Below are 22,252 nucleotides of genomic sequence, written 5' to 3' on the forward strand. Positions count from 1 at the left end.
CTTGCTCCTTATCTTAGAGGAAAAGTTTTCAGATTTCCTGTGAATTACGCCATGCAGAGAACTTCCAGATAAGGAAGACACCTCTAGAACAGCAAAGGGTACTTCTTATTGCCCTTTAGTTACAATCAAAAAACATTAAACAAGACTCAAATACCACTCGGCTTCTCTCAGACCTCTCTTGTGAGGGAGTTATGCTTTCAAAAGCCCAGTCACATGAGGGACCCTCCCCTTTTGAGGAAGGACACAAAGAAGAAACCACAGTGAATCTGCTTTGGAGGGTGCGGTCATTGTAACCGCCATTACTCTTTCTCCTGGGGCAGTTGAGAATGGTATGGGTGATGTCATGTGTCACCCCATCACCTTTTTGGGGCATCTTTTCATGGGCAGATTTCTCCCTATCCTTAGCTGCAGTCAAGAGCCAAACAGGACAGTGTTGGAGAGAGATTTCTCATAGGAACCTTTATGTATTATGTGATTGTTGCAATAATGTTGTGTTTACTTTCTATAAGAGTTAGTGTTAGTTGCGGTCTTGCTAAACTCTTTGCAACCCTATGGGCTATAGCCCGCCAGGTTCCTCTGTCTATGGGCTTTCCCAGTCAAGAATACTGAAGTGGGTTGCCTTTCCCTCCTCCAGGGGATCTTCCTGACCCAGGCATTGAACCCAGATCTCCTGCATTTCAGGCAGATTCTTTACCATCTGAGCCACCAGAAAAGCCAAGAAATGCAGGTCCCTGCTTTCCGCCTCAGATCAGGGGGGTGAGCTTTGTCTGGACCACTTCCCTTCCATGGGGTCTTCCCTCCCTATGGTGATGACATTCCCCCTCTGAGGATGTCATGCTCCCTCTGAAGGTATGAATACTCTACCAGGGTCTGCCCTCACTCACTTGCAGAATTCTGAAGAGCTCTGTACAGACGGGACCCTGTCCTGGCCCCAACATAAAACCCTCTGACTTCTCAACCCCAGTCCTGGGCCTGACTGTTCTCCATCATGGGGCAGAACAAGTACATGGAATCAATTGTGAGCAACCCTGACATCATAACTCCCCCAATCTCCAGACCCAAATGAACGAACTGTCAGTAAGAACCAAAACAGTGCATGGGTATTTTTATGTGTGTGTGTGTGTGTGAAGGCAATGGCAAGCCACTCCAGTACTCTTGCCTAGAAAATCCCATGGATGGAGGAGCCTGGTAGGCTGCAGTCTGTGGGGTCGCTAAGGGTCAGACACGACTGAGTGACCTCACTTTCACTTTTCACTTTCACACATTGGAGAAGGAAATGGCAACCCACTCCAGTATTCTTGCCTGGAGAATCCCAAGGACAGGGGAGCCTGGTGGGCTTCTGTCTGTGGGGTCACACAGAGTCAGACAACTGCAGTGACTTAGCAGCAGTGTGTGTGTGTAGAAAAAAATACCTCTCTAGGTTAACCCAGACATTCTATTTCTTCTAGGAAGCCTCATGTTCTAGTAAGAACATGATCAAGAATCTAATATAATCTATTTTCAAATATATCCACAAGTTCTTGGCTCTCAGGATGCTGGTGATTGAGGTTTTTGGGAGAGAAGGTGGTTGAAGGGCTCCAACATAACAATGGATACTTGCCATCTTGGGAATGCACTTATCTTTTCACAGTTATCTTCCTAACTGTCAGAGACAGCCCCACAGGAGGTATAGTGTCCATGTTGGGGTGGGGAGATTGAGGAAAAAGTGAAATGTCAGGAAAAATGGTACAGAGCTGAAGAATGGGAGCTTCCTATTGTGAGATGTCACAGGACATCTGGTGCTGGTTTGGAGGAAAAGGGGGATGACTGAGCAGGAGCAGACTGTGGAGGAGAGGAGAGATGGCACTGGAGACTGCGGGGATTAAAACAGCAGCTTGTGTTCCCATGGCTTTGGAGTGAGGCAGAGGGGCCAATGGGCAGGGGCAGAGGGCAGCCTCTGGGAGTGGATGCAGCTCGGTACCCAGCACCTTGGCTTTGGGAAGGGGACAGAGCCTGACCATGGAGCCTCTCAGGAACTCAAAGGGAGAAGAGCTGGGCCTAAGGTCCAGGAGAGAAAAAAATGGGTCTCTGTGAGGTTACAGGGCTGAGTCATCAGACCCACTGAGAAGGATACAGAAAGGCCAGTGGGGACAGAAATAGAGGGTGGCCCACAAGTGAGGGGCCACAGAAGGACCCCAGCAAGCAAGACACCTTCCCAACAGCTCTGTCACAGCCAGTCTGCACCTCCAGGGAGCCCAGCAGGCCCAGGTGCAACCCAGAGACACCACTGGGGGCGGCTGTGGGGAGTCAGGCCAGGCTGGGGCCCCTTTCCCAGGGGAAGGGCAGGGAGGAGACGGACGGAGGAGGGGCTGAATTCGAGTCTCCCAGAAACCTGGTGCCTGGAAATCTTGACTCAGAGCAGGAGACACACCCATGCAGGCATAAAGAGGGGAAGGAAGGAGTGAATCACCCAGCAAGAACACACACCCCTTCCCTTGTGCCACTCACAGCTTCTCCAGAGGAGACTGCAAGGAGGGGGAGGAAAGTACACATATGCCTCTTTTTATATAGAGTTATGTATTTTGATCATGGATTCATGAATATACCAGTCTTTTCTAGCTAGTGGATAATGTAGCTATTTCTTGTATTGTTTGATAATATCAACAAACTCTTCAAAGGGATCTCCAACTGCTTCCCTTTCCAGGAGAAGAGATAAACCAGGGACTCTGTGCTTTCTTTAGGAAATGCACTGCAGAGGCTATCTGTCCTGTGTTCTTTTGTCCTATCTTCAAGCTCACAGATCCTTTTTTCTACCTGTCAATTGCACACTTAAACGCGAGTAGTATGGATTTTTCACTTCAGCTATTTGACTTTTCAGGCCTACAATTTTGTTTTGATTCTTTTTGATAGTTTCTATTTTTATAGACCATTCCCTACAGTAATCCTCACTTCTTAAGTGTCTGCTCCAGCTTTGATAACTGTATGCAGCTGAGTAGCCATCACCCAGTCAAGACACAGAACACTCCCAGCACCCCACACAATCTCTGCTGCCCCAGTAGTCCTTTCCCCCCCACCCCATCAGGAGACAGGCACTCCATCCCAGGATATATGTGACTCAAATGAGGAATATATATGAGGGCACTTAGGAAATTAGACAGAGAAGGCAATGGCAAGCCACTCCAGTACTCTTGCCTAGAAAATCCCATGGATGGTTGAGCCTGGTAGGCTGCAGTCCGTGGGGTCGCTAAGAGTCGGACACGACTGAGCGACTTCACTTTCACTTTTCACTTTCACACATTGGAGAAGGAAATGGCAACCCACTCCAGTGTTCTTGCCTGGAGAATCCCAGGGATGGGGAAGCCTGGTGGGCTTCCGACTATGGGGTCACACAGAGTCGGACACGACTGAAGTGACTTAGCAGCAGCAGCAGCAGGAAATTAGAAGTAATCGTTATTCCACAAATGTGGAGACTCTTTGCACCATTATCAGTAGCCTAACTGAAGAATTGATGCTTTTGAACTGTGGTGTTGGAGAAGACTCTTGAGAGTCCCTTGGACTGCAAGGAGATCCAACCAGTCCATTCTAAGGGAGCTCGATCCTGGGTGTTCATTGGAAGGACTGATGCTGAAGCTGAAACTGCAATACTTTGGCCACCTCATGCGACGAGTTGACTCACTGGAAAAGACTCTGATGCTGGGAAAGGTTGGGGGCGGGAGGAGAAGGGGACGACCAAGAATGAGATGGCTGGATGGCATCACCGACTCTGTGGACATGAGTTTGAGTGAACTCCAGGAGTTGGTGATGGATAGGGAGGCCTGGCGTGCTGTGATTCATGGGGTCGCGGAGAGTCGGGACAAGACTGAGCGACTGAACTGAACTGAACTGAAACTGAACTGAACTGAAATAAGGAAATAAAAGCATGCGACAGTCTCAAGGGAAGGTGAAAATATAAAATTAAGTACCAACTTTGATTTTTTGAAACCATCTCAAAACAGGAGGCTGCATCCACAATAAGAATTTCTACATGAAACTGGGATGCACCCTCATTCTTGTCTTAAAATTTAGGACTTCCCTGGAAGCACAATAGATAAGAATCTGCCTGCCAATGCATGGGACACAGGTTCGATCTCTGGTGCAGGAAGATCTCACATGCTGTGGAACGACTGAGCCCATGTACCACAACCTACTGAGCCACAGCTCTACAGCCCTTGAACTGCAACTAATGAGCCCGAACACTGGAACTACTGAGGCCGTGAGCCTAGCACCCATGCTCCGTAACAAGAGAAGCCACTGCAATGAAAAATGTGTGCACCACACTGAAGAGTTGCCCCTGCTCACTGCAACTAGAACAAGCCCGCATGCAGCAATGAAGACCTACCGTGGCCAAAAATAAAAATAAATAAATGGATCATATGAAAAAATTTTTTCACAGTTAGGAAAAATAAAACAAAGACCCACAACATCAGATCAAAACTACCGAATTCTAGGAACCAAATCCAGATGCACCTGTGCCCAATTGTGTGTGTGTAGGTGGGTTACAGTAAAAATACACTTGTATATTTACAAGTACAAAATATGCTTGGTGGGTTGACCCAGATTCTACCCTTGTAGAAAGTCACCTACTAACGTCATCAGAAAACATATATGGTTTTATTTTCAAATATATTCAATGTAATAATTTTGAAAAAAATCAGAAATTTTTAGTTTTAGGAGGATTATTACTAAATATTATAACCACCACACAGTGGAATGCATGCAGCCTTTATTCAATCATTCGACAACCATAGGAGCACCCATTCTGTGTTGCCTGCTTTAGGTTTCAGGAATATATTGACAGCTAGTGAAAACAAGACAGGTAATAAGTAGCATAACATCTCTTAGAGCAACCAGTCTACCACAGCTGGCTTCCTTCCCCTCCATGAACCCGATTTCCCTCCTTCACCACTTCCTCTTGGGGCAGGAGGTCGGACCAGAACGGCCTTTTCCTGTTTCTACTGCAGTCCTGGGCAAGCAGAAGGGCCAGGGTCCCAAAAGGTCCATCACACGCTCATCAGCACGGACTCTTGTTTTTCTAGCTTCAGTTTCATTACTTTCTGTTCTAATCTGTATTATTTCCTTCCTCTGTTTACTTTACCTTTAGTATGTTCTTCATTTTCTAGTGTCTCACTGTATAGTATTAGATTATTGATTTGAGATTTTTCTTCTTCCTTAATGCAGTCATTTATAGGCATAAATTTCTTTCTAAGTTTTCAGCTGCTTTAGCTATATCCCATAAGTTTTGGTATGTGGTATCTTCAGTTTCATTCATCTCAAAAGATTTTACAGTTTCTTTTTTGATATCTTCTTTGACTAATTGGTTATTTGAGAGTGTGTTGTTTAAATTTTATCATAGCTGTGAAGTTCCCCAATTCCTTCCTGTTTGTGATTTCTAATTTCATTCCATTGTGGTGGGAGGGTATATGTTCTATTATGGCTCTTCTTTTAAATATATTGATATTTGTTTTAGGAGCTAGTATATGGTTTATTCTGGAGAATGTTCCATGTACACCTGAGAAGAATGTATTTTGTTGTTGACTGGAGTATTCTATAGATGTCTGCTAGGTCTAATTGTTTTATAATGTTGTTCAAGTCTACTATTTCTTGTTGATCTTCTTTCTAGTTCATTATGAATCCTTATAGATTAAGGAAATTACATTTTTAAGTGTGATTTGTGTTCTGAGTACTTTTTTCTAGTTTGTTTTTATCTTTGTCACGATTTCTTCCATTTAGCTTTCTTCTTAATTTTTATATAGACTTTAGGCAAGTTTTATAAATTGTTGTCATACATAATTTGGAGAGGGGAAGAAGTTCTTCCCCTCTCCAAAGTGGTAAGAAATTTTTTCTCATATTTTTGCAGTGCTTTCCTGGTTTCATATATTACAATTAATTCATTGATCCACCTATTTTTAATTATCCAATAAGAAGAGCATCAGGAAGAAACATCATTATTTTTCAGAAGTCATCCTAGTTGCTGTATCATCATTATTGAAGAGTTAATTTTTTATCATTGATAGGAAGTGTCATCATCATAACACATTATTAAGAAAAGGTTTTAAAGGTTGGGTTTTTTAAAGAGCATCTTTCATTATTAAGAAATATTAATTAGATGAGAGAGACAGATCCTGCAAGGAAGAGTGACGTCATCTGAAGGAGGAAAGCCCAGGAGGTGAAAGTCAAGCCTAGGGACATGGGGTCCCGGGTTGTGACAGCTCTTCCAAGTCTTCAGCTCAGTTCCAGATCACAGAACTCCCTTCCTTTGGGTCACTGTTTGACAGGTTGGACCCATTTTTCCTTTTGTTTTCCTGCCAGGGCCCAATGGCATGAGCTTTGTTTGAAGGCTTTTCCCTCATCACTGTATTATTTCTGTGCCTCTTTATGTCTCTTAATGACTACGAGCTCATTGAGAACAGGAATTAGGACTTCCTTCTCTGAGTTCTAGAGGCCCAGGTGGTGCTGTTCAACAGAGTAATCACCAGGTCCTTATGGGAATGGAGCACTTCAAACAGCTTCTCTGAATCAAGATGTGTTGCAAGTGAAAAATACATTCTGAATTTCAAAGACAGTACTTAAGAAAAAAAAAGTCCATCAATGTTTTATATTGATTGTTGCTGTTTAGTCACTAAGTCATGTCCAACTCTTTGCGACCCCATGGACTGTAGCCTGCTAGGATCCTCTGTCCATGAGATTCTCCAGGCAAGAATACTGGAGTGGGTAACCACTGCTTTCTCCAGGGTAACAGGGGATCATTCCCTTCTCCAGGGGATTTTCCCGATCCAGGGATGAAACCTGGGTCTCCAGGGTGGCAGACAGACTCTTTACCATCTGAGCTTCCCTGTACCCCATTTTCTCCTCTCTTCCTATAGAGCCCCAACTTTCCCCAGGCTTTCCCATGCTGGTGGGGTCTTCTGAGGCTGCAGAGGCCCCTCCTCATCCAACTGTGCGTCCCCACACTGCCCCTTGCAGCGTCCATCCCCACACCTCTTCAACACATTTCACCTTAGGCCAAACTAGCTTTTCCACTGGGCATAGCAGGCTGCAGGTTAGAGCCCATGATCCCATCAGTGGCCCACGAAAAATTTTAAAATATATATGTAGAATCTAGAAAAATGGTACAGATGAACCTATTGCAAGGCAGGAAGAGAGACCCAGATGCAGAGGACAGACATCTGGACATGGGACAGGGGCGGAGGTGGGGGAGGGAGGGATGGGATGAACTGGGAGATTGGGATTGACATATATACACCGCCATGTGTAAAATAAATAACTAGTGGGAACCTGCTGTATAGCATAGGGAATTCAGCTTCATTCTCTGTGATGACCTAGAGGATTGGGGAGGTCCAAGAGGGAGGGGTATGTGTATACATATAGCTGATTCATTTTATTGTACAGCAGAAAATAATACAATATTGTAAAGCAATTATACTCAAATTTTTAAAAAAATCTTAAAATCATACAAAACTATTTGCATAGAGTTCAATCTAAGTTATATTCATCTTTATACATATTGAGTCCTAAATATAATCTTTAATTATTTTTGTAAGCAAGAAGGGGCCTAGAAAGACCAAAGGTTGGGAATGCAAACTAATACAGCCACTATGGAGAACAGTGTGGAGATTCCTCAAAAAACTGGAAATAGAACTGCCATATGATCCAGCAATTGCACGTCTGGGCATACACACCGAGGAAACCAGAATTGAAAGAGACACATGTACTCCAATGTTCATCGCAGCACTGTTTATAATAGCCAGGACATGGAAGCAACCTAGATGTCCATCTGCAGACGAATGGATAAGAAAGCTTTGGTACATATACACAATGGAGTATTACTCAGCCATTAAAAAGAATGCATTTGAATCAGTTCTAATGAGGTGGATGAAACTGGAGCCTATTATATAGAGTGAAGTAAGACAGAAAGAAACGCACCAATACAGTATACTAACACATATATATGGAATTTAGAAAGATGGAAATATAACTCTGTATACGAGACAGCAAAAGAGACACAGCTGTATCGAACAGTCTTTGGGACTTTGTGGGAGAGGGTGAGGGTGGGATGATTTGAGAGAATGACATTGAAACATGTATGTTGTCATATGTGAAACGAATCAGCAGTTCAGGGTCAATGCATGTTACAGGATACTCGGGGCTGGTGTGCGGGGATGACCCAGAGGGAGGATAAAGGGAGGAGGGAGGTGAGAGAGGGGTTCAGGAGGGGGAACTCATGTACACCTGGGGCGAATTCATGTCAATGTATGGCAAAACCAACCAATATAATATTGTAAAATTAAAAAAAAAAAAAAGAGAAGTTAGGTTATAAGGAGTTTCTCAATATCCTGCCGCTGAAAACTTTATCAAACTATTTGAGTTTGATAAAAGCAGCTAAAAGTCAGCTAGTTGTAACTTGGCAATCTGTATTAATATAAAACAGATAATATTGCATAAGGAAGAAGGAGAGGGAAATAGGTGTTTAATTGTGATTAGTATGCTTAATTTTAGTTTTATTAGGAGAGCACACCACATGATTACCCATCCAAAGACCAATGCTAATTGCATGAGTATATTAAATTATCATTTATAGATGTGTTTAGACTGTCTAAATAAAGTAGATTGACTAAGCATATCACACTCTAGTGAGGAAGTTCTATTTTCAAAACACCCCCAACCCAACACCGACAAAGGAAGTTTAGATATTTTCTGTGATAACAGAGCATCAATCATTTTAGTAAACACTGACAAAAGCAGTTAACTATTGTCTTGCTTATTGGTTGCATGATATTGATTTATAAGAGATGTATGTGTAATGTCAGCAACAGACTGTTCAAGCCAATTTTATTCCTAAGTGGTTTATATTTTAAATCAAGCATAAACCTGTAACATATTTCAGCAGTGCTCCTTAGATCAAGTTAGACATTCATTTCTTCACTATTAAAAAAAATGAAATTTCAAAAAAAAAAGTGTATGGCAAAAGGTAGCAAAGGTTTAAATATGCCATTTAAAATCAAAATAGCAAATAATAGGATTAATACCTAAATATCAAATTTGGAGATACAAAAAATAATGGTGAACTGAATTATCATCTGTTACAATAGAAGACCAATTGAGATAATTGTCTCAAATTGAGGTCAGGAAACAGAGGCTTAAGTATAATTTCTAGTCTCACTAAGGTAAACCTAGCAATAAGAATAGAAACACTTAAAATTTGCCCTTGGATGTAAGCTGGGGATAAAAGTGGGGGAAGACAATTCCTTAGCTTTCCCTAAGTTTCTCTGTACTATAGCACTTGTTCATATGTGAATATACTACTTTGACTTAAAAAAAAAGTTAAAAAATTAAAAAAAAAAAAAAGAAAAGAAAGACCAAAGGTGCTGATGGCAGACAGAAGTCATAATGAGGCCATGTGTGTGCTCCTTCAAGGTTCCTATAAAACCCTCAGCCAACTTGACTGGCCTCACACCCAGCCCTTGTTCCCCAGTAGCACCGGAATCTTTGCTATTTGGGGACTTGAAGGTCAATAGTAATTCGCTGTCCTCTGACGCTCCAGTGCTGGCTGAGGTTGGTAGGAAGAGTCAACAGGTGGAGGGCAAGAGGGCCTCGTATTTACAGCTTGACTGGAGGGTGAGGATCAGCTTGTGCCCGCACCCTTCTGACCCTTGACCTGGATGAAGCCCCACCTCACAGGACTCCCCCTGCAGCCCAGGGAGGCCAGGGTGGGCCTTGCAGACAGCTCTGAACACTCAGCAGGAGCCCGGGGGCTGCAGTGCACAAGCCTGGATCCTTCTCCCGCCCAGTGAGGGGGAGTGAGGGGATCCTGACCTACAGACAGCAGAAGCCTGTCCCCCCTCCACTGTCTTGTCAGAAGACCTGGGACAGGAGGTTGCCCCTTCTTTCTCCTCATCCAGCCAGCTGTCCCTGATGGGTCCCCGACGTCATCCCTATGTCTGTGCCCAGGTGCCCTGATAGGAAGTTGGTGGCCATGGCCTGTACCCCTGGGGCAACGTCAAGTGTGTGGACCAAGAATCACCTGGTCCATGAGGAGGCTCTGGATCCATGAGCCGGAGACTGCCCATCACTCCCTCTCCCTCCTCGAGCAGTTTACACACACACATACACACACTCACACACACACTTCTACAAATAAAGATTATACATAGTGCAAACAAACAAAAAATCAGATTACAGGATCGAATGTTAAGGAACTATCCTCAGGTTTTAAAAGGCATTGATCTTTTGCGTATTAACTACCGGTTTTGCTTTGTGAAGCCCAAGAATACTGAAGTGGATAGCCTATCCCTTCTCCAGGGGAACCTCCCAACCCAGGAATTGAATCAGAGTCTCCTGCATTGCAGGGGAGTCTTTACCAGCTGAGCTACTCAGGAAGCCCTACATATGGCAACTTATATCTATAACAGTCTATTTTAAGTTGATAACAAGTGTGACCCCATTGTAAAGCTCATCATTTTTAGTCTCCTACCCCCAACATTGTACATTTTTGAGGTCACATGTCACATCTTTTCATCTTGAATGTTCCTTTGCTAATCATTGTAATCACAGTTGTTTTTAACTGCTTTTGTCTTTAAGCTTTGTATTAGCTTTATGAGTAGTCAAACCAGTAGTGTTACTGAATATTTACCTTCCAGTGAGATTTATCCTTTCATATCTGTTCTTGTTATTATTTGATAGCTTTTATTTTCAGCTTAAAAAAGAAAAATTTTTAATATTTGTTTTAAGGCCAGTTTAGTGATTAACCCCTTTAGCTTTTGTTTGTCTAACCATAACCATAATGTGCTCAGTCATGTCCAACTCTTTGGAGCCCACCAGGCTCCTCTGCCCGTGGAATTTTCCAGGCAAGAATACTAGAGTGAGTTGCCACGTCCTCCTCCAGAGGATCTTCCCCACCCAGGGATGGAACCTGCATCTCTTGAGTCTCCTGAATTGGCAGGCGAGTTCCTTACCACTAGCACCACCTATTTGGAAAACTGTTTCTCTCTCTTTCATTTACGAATAATCACTTTGCCACGTAGAGTATCATTGGTTAGATGTTTTTTTCTTTTAGTGTTTTGAATATATTGTGCCACTCCCTTCTGGTCTGCAATTTTTGTGCTGAAAAATCTGTTGATAGCCTTATGGGGGTTCCCTTGTATGTAACAAGTTGTTTTTCTCTTGTTGTTTTTAATATTCTCTCCATATCCTTAACTTTTGACATTTTAATTATAATGTGTCTTAGTAAGGATCTCTTTAAGGTCCTTATTTGGAAATTTTTGAGTTTCCTGTATCTAGATGTCTGATTCCTTCCCCACATTAGGTAAGTTTTCAGCCATTATTTAATCAAATAAGGTTTTCTGCCCTTTTCTAGTTCCTCTCCTTTGGAGCCCTAAAATGCAGTGTTGCCCTCAGTTCAGTTCAGTTCAGTCGCTCAGTCGTGTCCGACTCTCTGCAACCCCATGAATCACAGCACGCCAGGCAGGCCTCCCTGTCCATCACAAACTCCCGGAGTTCACTCAAACTCATGTCCATAGAGTCGGTGATGCCATCCAGCCATCTCATTCTCGGTCGTCCCCGTCTCCTCCCGCCCCCAACCTTTCCCAGCATCAGAGTCTTTTCCAGTGAGTCAACTCGTCGCATGAGGTGGCCAAAGTATTGCAGTTTCAGCTTTAGCATCAGTCCTTCCAATGAACACCCAGGACTGATCTCCTTTAGAATGGACTGGTTGGATCTCCTTGCAGTACAAGGGACTGTCTTCTCCAACACCACAGTTCAAAAGCATCAATTCTTCGGCGATCAGCTTTCTTCACAGTCCAACTCTCACATCCATACATGACCACGGGAAAAACCATAGCCTTGACTAGACAGACCTTGGTTGGCAAAGTAATGTCTCTGCTTTTTAATATACTATCTAGGTTGGTCATAACTTTCCTTCCAAGGAGTAAGCGTCTTTTAATTTCATGGCTGCAATCAGCATCTGCAGTGATTTTGGAGCCCAAAAAAATAAAGTCTGACACTGTTTCCACTGTTTTCCCATCTATTTCCCATGAAGTGATGGGACCAGATGCCATGATCTTTGTTTTCTGAATGTTGAGCTTCAAGCCAACCTTTTCACTCTCCTCTTTCACTATAATGTCCTTTAATGTTGTCCCATAAGTTCCTGAAGGTATCTTCACTTTATTTCATTCTTTTTCCTCTCTGATGTTCTGATTGGGTGAGTTCCACTGCCGTGTCTTTTTTAAAACATTTTTAAAAATATATATTTGTCTATTTATTTGGTTACATCAGGTCTTAGTTTTGTTATGTGGGATCTTTCGTTGCAGTGCATGGACTCAGGTTATGGTGTGTGAGCTCAGCAGTTGCAGCATGGGCTTAGTTGCACTGTGGCATATGGGATCTTAGTTCCCTGACCAGGGATTGAACCTCCATTCTCTGCATTGCTTTCTGGTAGCTCAGCTGGTAAAGGGTCCACTTGCTGTGCAGGGGACCCCAGTTCAATTCCTGGGTTGGGAAGATCTGTTGGAGAAGGGATAGGCTACCCACTCCAGTAATCTTGGGCTTTCCTGATGGCTCAGCTGGTAAAGAATCCTCCTGCAATGCGGGAGACCTGGATTTGATCCCTGGGTTGAGAGGATCCCCTGGACAAGGGAACGGCTACCCATTCCAGCATTCTGGCCTGGAGAATTTCATGGACTGTATAGTCCATGGGGTCACAAATAGTCAGACACAGCTGAGCGACTTTCATCCTCTGCAATGTGAGCTGGAGTCTTAACCACTGGACCACCAGGGAAGTTTCCACTGCTTTGTCTTTGAGATGACTGATCCTTTCTTTACCTAGTCTGCTGCTGAGCCCTTCTATTGTTTTTCAGTTCGGTTATTGTATGTTTCAGCTCTGTGGCTTCTATTTGACAGTTTCTTATATTTTCCATCTCTTTGTTGAAGTTCTCACTGTGGTCATCCATTCTTCTCCCCAGTTCAGCAAGCTTCTTTAAGACCATTACTTTGAACTCTTTATCAACTAAATTATTTATCTCCATTTCATTAAGGCTTTTTCCTAAGGCTTTATCTTATTTAGTCACTTGGAACAGGTTTCTATTTCTTCATTTTGCTCGACTCTCTGTGTTTGTTTCTATACGGTAGATGAAACAACCACCTCTGTCCCAGTCTTGAAGGAGTGGCCTTGTGTAGGAAATGAATTTTTCATTCAGTCCTACCCCTGCTCTTAGTCGTCTCTCGAACTCTTGGGATTGTTGAAGCAGCCTGCTATATTTACTAAGAGTTCCCAGCAGTTGAGCATGTGCCAAGACCTGTCCTATTGCAACGGAGCAGGACACTGTGGTCCTTGCCCCCCACTATGTCCTCTGCCTGCCTCTTGTCTGTGGAAAACTTTAGTCCAAGAATAAGTTTAATCAAAGAAGTGAGAAATGCAGAAACAGAGGAAAACAGTCAAAGGGGACCAAATAATAATAATGTGGTCATTAAACTTAGTCAATGAACTTTAGTTCTTTCTCAAGGGCTATAGATAATATTCTGAGCCATATCCTGTGAGCTGTCTTTTTTTTAATTAATTTATTTTAATTGGAGACTAATTACTTTACAATATTGTAATGGTTTTTGCCACACATTGACATGAATCAGCCATGGTGTACATCTGTTCCTCATCCTGAACCCCCTCCCACCTCTCTCCCCATCCCATCCCTCAGGGTCATCCCAGTGCACCAGCCCTGAGCAAACTGTCTCATGCATCGAACCTAGACTGGTGATCTATTTCACATATGATAATATACATGTTTCAATGCTATTCTCTCAAATCATCCCACCCTCATCTTCTCCCACAGAGTGCAAAAGTCTGTTCTTTACATCTGTGTCTCTTTTGCTGTCTCGCATACAGGGTCATCATTACTATCTTTATAAATTCCATATATATGTGTTAATATACTATATTGGTGTTTTTCTTTCTGACTTCCTTCACTCTGTATAATAGGCTCCAGTTTCATCCACCTCATTAGAACTGATTCAAATGCATTCTTTTTAATAGCTGAGTAATATTCCATTGTGTATATGTACCACAGCTTTCTTATCCATTCGTCTGCCATGGACATCTAGGTTGATTCCATGTCCTAGCTATTGTAAACCGTGCTGCGATGAACATTCGAGTACATATCTCTCTTTCAATTCTGGTTTCCTCGGTGTGTATGCCCAGCAGTGGGATTGCTGGGTCATATGGAAGTTTGATTTCCAGTTTTTTAAGGAATCTCCATACTGTTCTCCATAGTGGCTGAACTAGTTTGCATTCCCACCAACAGTGTGAGAGGGTTCCCTTTTCTCTGCACCCTCTCCAGCATTTATTGTTTGTGGACTTTTTGACCGGTGTGAGATGGTACCTCATTGCGGTTTTGATTTTCATTTCTCTGATAATGAGTGATGCTGAGCATCTTTTCATGGTGAGCTGTCTTCCAGATACTAAAACCCCAGGTGGAGAAGTTAACTACATGATGACCAGACTGTACCCAGGATATGAGCTGCCACAATTCCAAGAACTGGCCTCAGAGAAATGGAAACAAATGGACCCTGGAACTGTACCTAAAACAATCAAGATGATGCTGGTCAGACCACCGATGACCAATTTGAAGATGACTATCAGAGCTGACTCTGCTGTTTCTATATGTGGCTCCCTCCTCACTTCTGTCTATAAAAGCTCTTGCCCACAGGTTGCCGGTGGGGGTGGAGAGTAGGCCTTTGGATAGATGTTCACCACTCTCGCCCCCCAGTTGCTGGCATCTGAAATAAAGCAAACTTTCCTTACCACCAACCTGGCCTGTTTATTGGCTTTTGGGCAGAGAGCAGCCAGACCCACACACACACTTTCAGTAACACTATCCCAAAGCGGAAGATCTCAGTGCCTAGATTCAGGTTGACGGGAAGTCAGCCACATACACACACAAAGAAAATTACAGGCCAGTATTCTTGATGAACACAAATGCAAAAGTCATCAACACAATTTTAGAAAGCTGAATTCAACAATACATTAAAAGGACCATACAACAAAACCAGTGGGATTTATTCTAAGGATGCAAACTATGGTTTGAAATTCACAAATCAAAAAAAAAAATATCACAAATCAGTCAATGTGATATGCCACATTAATAAAATAAAGAACAAAAGTCATATGATCATCTCAATGGGTACAAAAAAAGCATTTGACAAATTCAATATTGATTTATGATAAAACTCTCAACAAAGCAGACATAGAGGAAATACACCTCAACATAATAAAACCCTATGTGACAAGGCCACAGCAAACACCACATTCAATAGTGAAAAGCTTAAATTATCTCCTCTAAGATCAGGAACAAGATAAAGACACTCACGTGTGTCATCTTTATTTAACATAGTATTAGAAGTCCCAGCCAGAGTGATTAGGTAAGAAAAAGAAATAAAAAGCATCCAACCTGGAAAGGAGGAAGTAAAACTATCACATTTTGCAGATGACATGATATTATGTATAGAAAATGCTAAACACTCCATTTAAAAAAACCTCTTAAGACTAATAAATGAATCCAGTATAGTTACAGGATATAAAAATCAATATGAAAACATATGCTGCATTTCTTTACATGAATAACAAACCAGCAGAAAGAGAAATAAGAAAACAATCTAATTTACAAATGCATCAAAAAAAATTCCTATGAATAAGTTGAATAAATTTAACCAAGGAGGTCAAAGACCTGTACATTAAAAACTGCATTGAAAAAGACACAAATAAATGGAAAAACAGTCCATGCTTATGGATTTGAATAATCAATATTTTTAAATGTCCATATACCCATAAAAATCTATAGATTCAATGCAATTTTTATCAAAATTTCAATGGCATTTTTCACAGAAATAGGACAAATAATTAAAATTTTTACAGAATCACAAAAGACTCTGAAGAGCCAAAGTAATTTTTAAAAAAGATAAGGAAGGCTGGTGGCATCTTGCTTCCTGGTTTCAAACTATGCAAGTAAAAGTGTTAGTCGCTCAGTTATGTCTGACTTTGCGACCCCATGGACTGTAGCCGGCCAGGCTCCTCTGTCCATGGAATTTTCCAGGCAAGAATAATGGAGTGGGTAGCCATTCCCTTCTCCAAGGGATCTTCCCAACCAAGGGATCAAATCTGGGTCTCCCCCACTGCAGGCAGATTCTTTACCATCTGAATCACCAGGGAAGCCCTGTATTGGAAAGGGAGAGTCTTAACCACTGGACCGCCAGGGAAGTCCCTTAATTAAGGATTTTTGCATGTATAACTCTGATGCTGGGAAAGGTTGGGGGCGGGAGGAGAAGGGGACAGAGAATGAGATGGCTGGATGGCATCACTGACTCTGTGGACATGAGTTTGAGTGAACTCCGGGAGTTGGTGATGGACAGGGAGGCCTGGCGTGCTGTGATTCATGGGGTCGCGGAGAGTCGGACATGACTGAGCGACTGAACTGAACTGAACATGTATATTTATAATAGATGTTGATCAGTATTTTTTTTTTTTTTGGTAATGTCATTGTAAGTTTTTGATACCAGGATTGTGCTGGCTTTATAAAACAGTGAAGAACTGTTGCCTGTTCATATTTTCTGAAAGAATCTGTATAAGACTGATATCATTTTTTCCATGAATATTTATAGAATTCATCAATGAAACTACATGGGTCTGCAGTTTCCATTGCTGTAAGATTTTAAGTGATGAATTCTAATTCATAAAAAGATATAGAATTAATCAGATTTTCTTTTCATCTTGTATCTATTTTGCGAAGTAATATTTTCAAGGAATTTGTCCATTTTATTCAAGTTGTCAAATTTATCAGCATTAAATTACTCATAAGTTCCTTTTATTGTCCTTTTTATGGCTGCAGAGTTTGTTATATCTTATCATTAATTGTTGATATTGGTATTTTTTGTTTTTTGGCCCTTTCTCTTTTAAAATTTGGTTTGTTAATTTTATTAATTTTGTTAATCATTTCAGAGAATTAACACTTGGTTTGTCAATTCCTTTCATTATTTGTATTCTATTTCATTGATTTCTACTCATATTATTATTATTTTCCTATTCTTTTGAGTTTAATTTGCACTTATTTTATGGTGATTTTAAAATGTGAATCTTCAGGTCACTTTTTTTTTTTAATTAAAAAAAATTTTACTCCCCATTTCTCCCAACCCCCTATTCTTTTTAATAGAACGTCTTTAATTGGAAGAGCTTACCAGGTGGCACCAGTGGTAAAGAACCAGCCTGCCAATGCAAGAGACTTAAAGAGATGTGGGTTCAATCCTTGGGTCGGGAAGATTCCCTGGGGGAGGGCATAACAACCCACTCCATTCTTGCCTGGAGAATCCCTTGGACAGAGAAGCCTGGCGAGCTACAGTCCATAGGGTTACAAAGGGTAGGACACGACTGAAGTGACTTAGCATGCACTCACACTTCAATTAGGAGAAGGCGATGGCACCCAACTCCGGTACTCTTGCCTGGAAAATCACATGGACGGAGGAGCCTGGTAGGTTGCAGTCCATGGGGTCGCTAAGAGTCAGACACGACTGAGTCACTTTCACTTTTCACTTTCATGCATTGGAGAAGGAAATGGCAACCCACTCCAGTGTTCTTGCCTGGAGAATCCCAGGGACGGGGGTGCCTGGTGGGCAGAGTCGGACACGACTGAAGTGACGCAGCAGCAGCAGCACATTTCAATTGAAAACTGAGCAGTTTAAGCACTGTGTTAACAGCTTTTCACAAGTTTCCATGAAGTATATATTCATTACTATTTGTTTCAAAATTCAAAAAAAATTCTTTTGATTTCCTCTAAGAACCATAATGATTTGAAGGATGTTGCTAAATATTCAAATTTTGGAGTCTTTTTCTAGAGATCATTCTTGACTAGTAATGTAATTTCACTAAAGTCAGAGAACAGAGTCTATAAATTTCATTGCTTTTAAATTTATTTAGACTTTTTAAATTGTCTAGAATGTGGTCTATCTTAGTGAAAGTACCACATTCATCAAAAAAGAATGAGTCTTCATTAGATGTTGCAAGTGTGCTCTCTGAATGTCAATTAAATCAAGATAGTTGATTTGTCTTTTTCTTTTTTTTTAAATTTGGTCTCTTTGTGTAGCTTCGAGGATGTTAGTTCCCCAACCAGTGAACCTGCTGTCCTAACAACTGAACCATCAGGGGAGTTCCCACTATGGTTGATAGCATTACTTTTGCTGTTGTTTAGTGGAGAAGGAAATGGCAACCCACTCCAGTGTTCTTGCCTGGAGAATCCCAGGGACGGGGGAGCCTGGTGGGCTGCCGTCTATGGGGTCGCACAGAGTCGGACACGACTGAAGCGACATAGTAGCAGCAGCAGCAGCAGCAGCAGTGGCTAAGTTGTGAGAGACTCTGCAACCCCATGGACTGTATCCTGCCAGGCTCCTCTATGGGATTTTCCAGCAAGAATGCTGGAGTGGGTTGCCATTTCCTCCTCCTCCCAGCCTAGGGATCTAACCTGTGTCTCCTGCATTGGCAGACAGATTCTTTACCACTGAACCACTGGGGAAGCCTGATAATGTTACTACCCTTTTTCATTTTCATTAAAGGGTGATATGATAGTCCTTTGATTTCATCAATTTTTGCTTTATGTATTTTTAAAGCTCTTTTATTAGGCACAATATATTTATGGTTAAGATGTCTTCCTGATGAATTGACACTTTTAACACTACAAATGTACCTTTAAAAAATCTTTGGTAACATCAGATGAAAACTTGAAATAGTCTTCTATGCATCTGGGCAATCCCTCAGCATTGACATTCAGTTACCTCTGTTCTGTCCCCAGCTTGCCGGTCACATTTCCCACCACCCAGATCAATACCCCCATGCCCCTCAGAGCAGGACAAAGCACTAACATTAGTGCAGGCATCTTAGAACCCACACCACCCACGCATTCAGGGGAGTCCTGTCTGCAGCCTGCTGAGTAGCCCTGTGCAGGGGGCTGTGGGGCACCGGGAACAAGGCGAGGTCCTTCCTTTCCTCAGGGCAGTTCCGGCCACAGGAACCGGAGGCAGAGACAGCGATTCCCGTAAAGTCACCAAGGTGAAAAGCGCCTGGAAGGGCTGCAAGGCAGATGTGACAAGACTCCCAGTGGCAGGGAACAGGTGTGGACATGTAGGGAAAAGTCCACAGAGCCAGGATCACAGACAAGAACGAAGTCAAAGTAACGGGAGTGGGGGGATGGGGCTGGGATGGACAAGGAGGAGGCTTCCTGGCGTGTAATCTCCATTGCACGCTGTTTGAGAGACAAACACTGGGGCGCACCAGGGTGCGGTGGAGATGTGAGACTTTGCCATTCACAGACTTGTGGTGTGTGTGTGTGTGGAGGGTGGATTGGGGGTGTGAGAGAGAGATAGAGCCAGACAGAGGAGGGAGACAGGAGGGCTGCGGTGGAGCAGTAGCGTGGGACAAAAGAGAGAGGGAAACGAGGGAACTTCCCTGGCGGTCCAGTGGTTAGGATGCCGCACTTTGACTGCAGGGGTCAAGGTTGGATCCTAGGTCGGGAACTAAGATTCCTGCAGCCTTTGAGCCTCGGCCAATTAAAAGAAAGAAAGGAACTGAGAACGGACAATGAGCTGTGGAAGTGTCTTCAGTTCGTCTCAGCAATTTGTCCACTCTGCTACCAAGCTGGTGAAATTCAGAGATGAGTCACGAGTGGGGATTTCCTTTCATGCTTCTTAACACTTACTTCCACAAGTGATGCAATACTGTTAGCTGGGTTTGCAGAGTCTAGTTGGACCTTGCTGCATGCCCATGTTACTTTCCGGAGCTGATGCAACTGTTTAAGGGTATAGTTTGATTTTCCTTCTCCCTTGATAGGTCAATCAAAACAACACTACTGTTTCCTCCCTGAGGACAAATGGGCCCTAAAAGCTGCACCGTTATTTTTTTTTTTTTAACAAAAGATTCTTTAAATTCTATAGTGCTTTACAATTTTCAAGCCATTCACACACATGATTTCATACAATCTCACAATAACTCTTCTTTTCCCCTCATCCCTATCTTGCCCTTCCCTGCTTCCCTCTCCCCCCTAGTAACCACCAGGTTGTTCTCTGTATTGGTGAGTCTGCTTCTTTTTTTGCATTACTCACTAGTTTGATGTAATTTTTATATTGCACGTGTAAGTAACGTGTAAGTAACACCATACAGGGTTTCTCTTTTACTCTAAACCTCATCAGCTGTGACAAAGCCATAGCGTCAGACTTGTTTTCAAGGTCTTCCTGTGGTCTGAGACCGGTTTCTTTTAAGATTTGTGTGGCTGTGGGTAGTTGTTTTTAACAAGTAAAAAGACAGCTAGATTAACAGTAAACACTTCCGCCTGGAGTTCAGGGCAACCATTAAATAGTTTTTTCAGGGTGCATGCCACACCTGTTTCAGACTCAAAACAGAAATCAAAGTAACATCTTGAGACCCTTTCCTCCTGAACTAGACAGAGCCCCTGAGGCTAGCCGCCTGATTACTGGGGATTTACCCTGTTAAGTCCTGTGGGTTGCTGCGGAAGAAAGTGGAAGGAATTTGCAAAATGACCGACAGCTGCCGAGAAGGGGTGCTGAATGCAAGGGAGGGTGGGAAAGCAACTTTTCTGTAAAAATCGAGGGGAAGAATATATGCGATGAGCATCTTCTAGAATCTCCACATAAAAGGGGAGGGGGAGGGGAGAAGAAAGGAGAGCGGAGAGGCTTGCAAAGGAGTTTTCCATTCCTTTTCCTTTGTAATTTACTTCTGGGACAGCCAGACAAGCCTAGGACCAGGACGGAGAACGCGGGCTCTTCTCCCTCTGGGCCCGGGTCGGTCCTGCCAGGCCCTTACCCTGCTCCTTCCCCTCATTCAGCCCACGGTAGATCTTGCTCGGGCATCCCCCGGCCGCAGCGGACCCGGGCATGCACACCACCGGGTCTTGGCCCGCCGCCGTGTACCGGCCACCCGGCGCGCCTTCCGGGGGGCCAGTGCCCGCGATGGTACTCACCCACAACAGGGCACCCATGACGAAGACGAGGAACCCGAACCGAAGTTTGGGGCCACCGGAGCGCCCTGCGCCGGCGCTCGAGGAGGCCGGTGCCCTCCGTCCCCGCTGCCCCTTGCGGTCGGGCAGCGTTCGCTGTCGAGGTCCCCGCAGGGTGATGGTAGGCGCAGTCATGAGGAATCTTCACGGTCGTCCGTGGAACTTGGAAAGCCGGCCTCTGATAGCCAGACGTCGGAGCTCTTCTGTGTACCTCCGCTCCCGCGCACTGTACGCACGCCTCTGGAGAAAGCAGGCGGCGGTGGCCCCGCCTTGTCTTACTCAGGATATTGCTCAATCAGTGCTTGAAAAATAAGAACCTCCGTCTTCCTCTCGACCGCGAGGTGAACGCAGCCTGCGTGCGTGCTCAGTCGTGTTCGACTCTTTGCTGACCCCATGGACTGCAGCCCACCAGGCTTCTCTGTCCATGGGCTTTCCTAGACAAGAATACTGGAGTATATTGCCATTCCCTCCTCCAGGGGATCTTCCCAATCCAGGAATGGAACTCCTCTCCTGCATCTCTTGCATTGGTAGGCGGATTCTTTACCACGGAGCCACCTGGGAAGTCTGAAGCACGCAGAGTTGGCATTAAAGGTTCTTCTTGAACCGGATCCCTTCTCAGGGGCAACGACCCTCCTGAGCTACCTCTGGTCCTCTGACTACCGCCTTCTGCTGGCTCTCAACTTCTGTTCCTCCCACGCTGGTTGGCAGTATGGGTGCGCTGGTATGACTGCCTCCAGAGTCAAGTGGCAGCTCTGTCCCAGTGGAAAGTTGTTGAATCAGAGGTTTGCTCTTAGCATCTTAGTAGCCAGGTGCCTCACTGGAGCAGGTACTCAGTGAACAGGTGGGTGGACAGAATGAAGGTCACAGAGACGGCCATAGGTGGGTCTGAATTCAAGTCACAAATAGGCTTCGGATCTCCTCTATCACGACCTGTGCGTTGCAGTAATGCCAGGGTCAACGTCTGACTTTCACACGCAGGACTTCATACCATCTCCTCTCGACCCTACTGCTCTTGCAGTCAAGCAAGCTAGAGCAATCCACTCCATTCAGCCTTTCTTGGAGATTTTTCTTCCCTGTAGATTCTTTAAAGCCTTTGGGAAACAGAACTGCTGGAGGCTAATTGGCATATGAAACCAAACGGGCCAGGAGGAGGAGGTCCCCACGTGGGTCAGGCGCGTCCAGCTGCCCCTAAACAGCCT

General features: G+C 43.7%; 1 protein-coding gene across 2 annotated transcripts in view; it reads right to left on the reverse strand.

Moving 5' to 3' along the window:
• The window catches only part of LOC129556896 (tumor necrosis factor receptor superfamily member 10A-like), a 37,340-nt gene extending 16,002 nt beyond the window's left edge, over positions 1-21,338 (reverse strand). Inside the window, exon 1 of one of the 2 annotated variants that reach the window (XM_055427225.2) lies at positions 21,018-21,338. In XM_055427225.2, the coding sequence (XP_055283200.2) occupies positions 21,018-21,188 (171 nt within the window). In that variant the 5' untranslated portion in view covers positions 21,189-21,338. The remainder of the gene's footprint in view (positions 1-21,017) is intronic. The other variant, XM_055427222.2, reaches the window with a different exon arrangement.
• Positions 21,339-22,252: the final 914 nt, after the last annotated feature.

The sequence above is a fragment of the Moschus berezovskii genome, chromosome 7 (genome assembly GCF_049115385.1).
Source record: "Moschus berezovskii isolate FMDL1 chromosome 7, NW_MosBer_1.0, whole genome shotgun sequence".
Lineage (NCBI taxonomy): Eukaryota > Metazoa > Chordata > Mammalia > Artiodactyla > Moschidae > Moschus > Moschus berezovskii.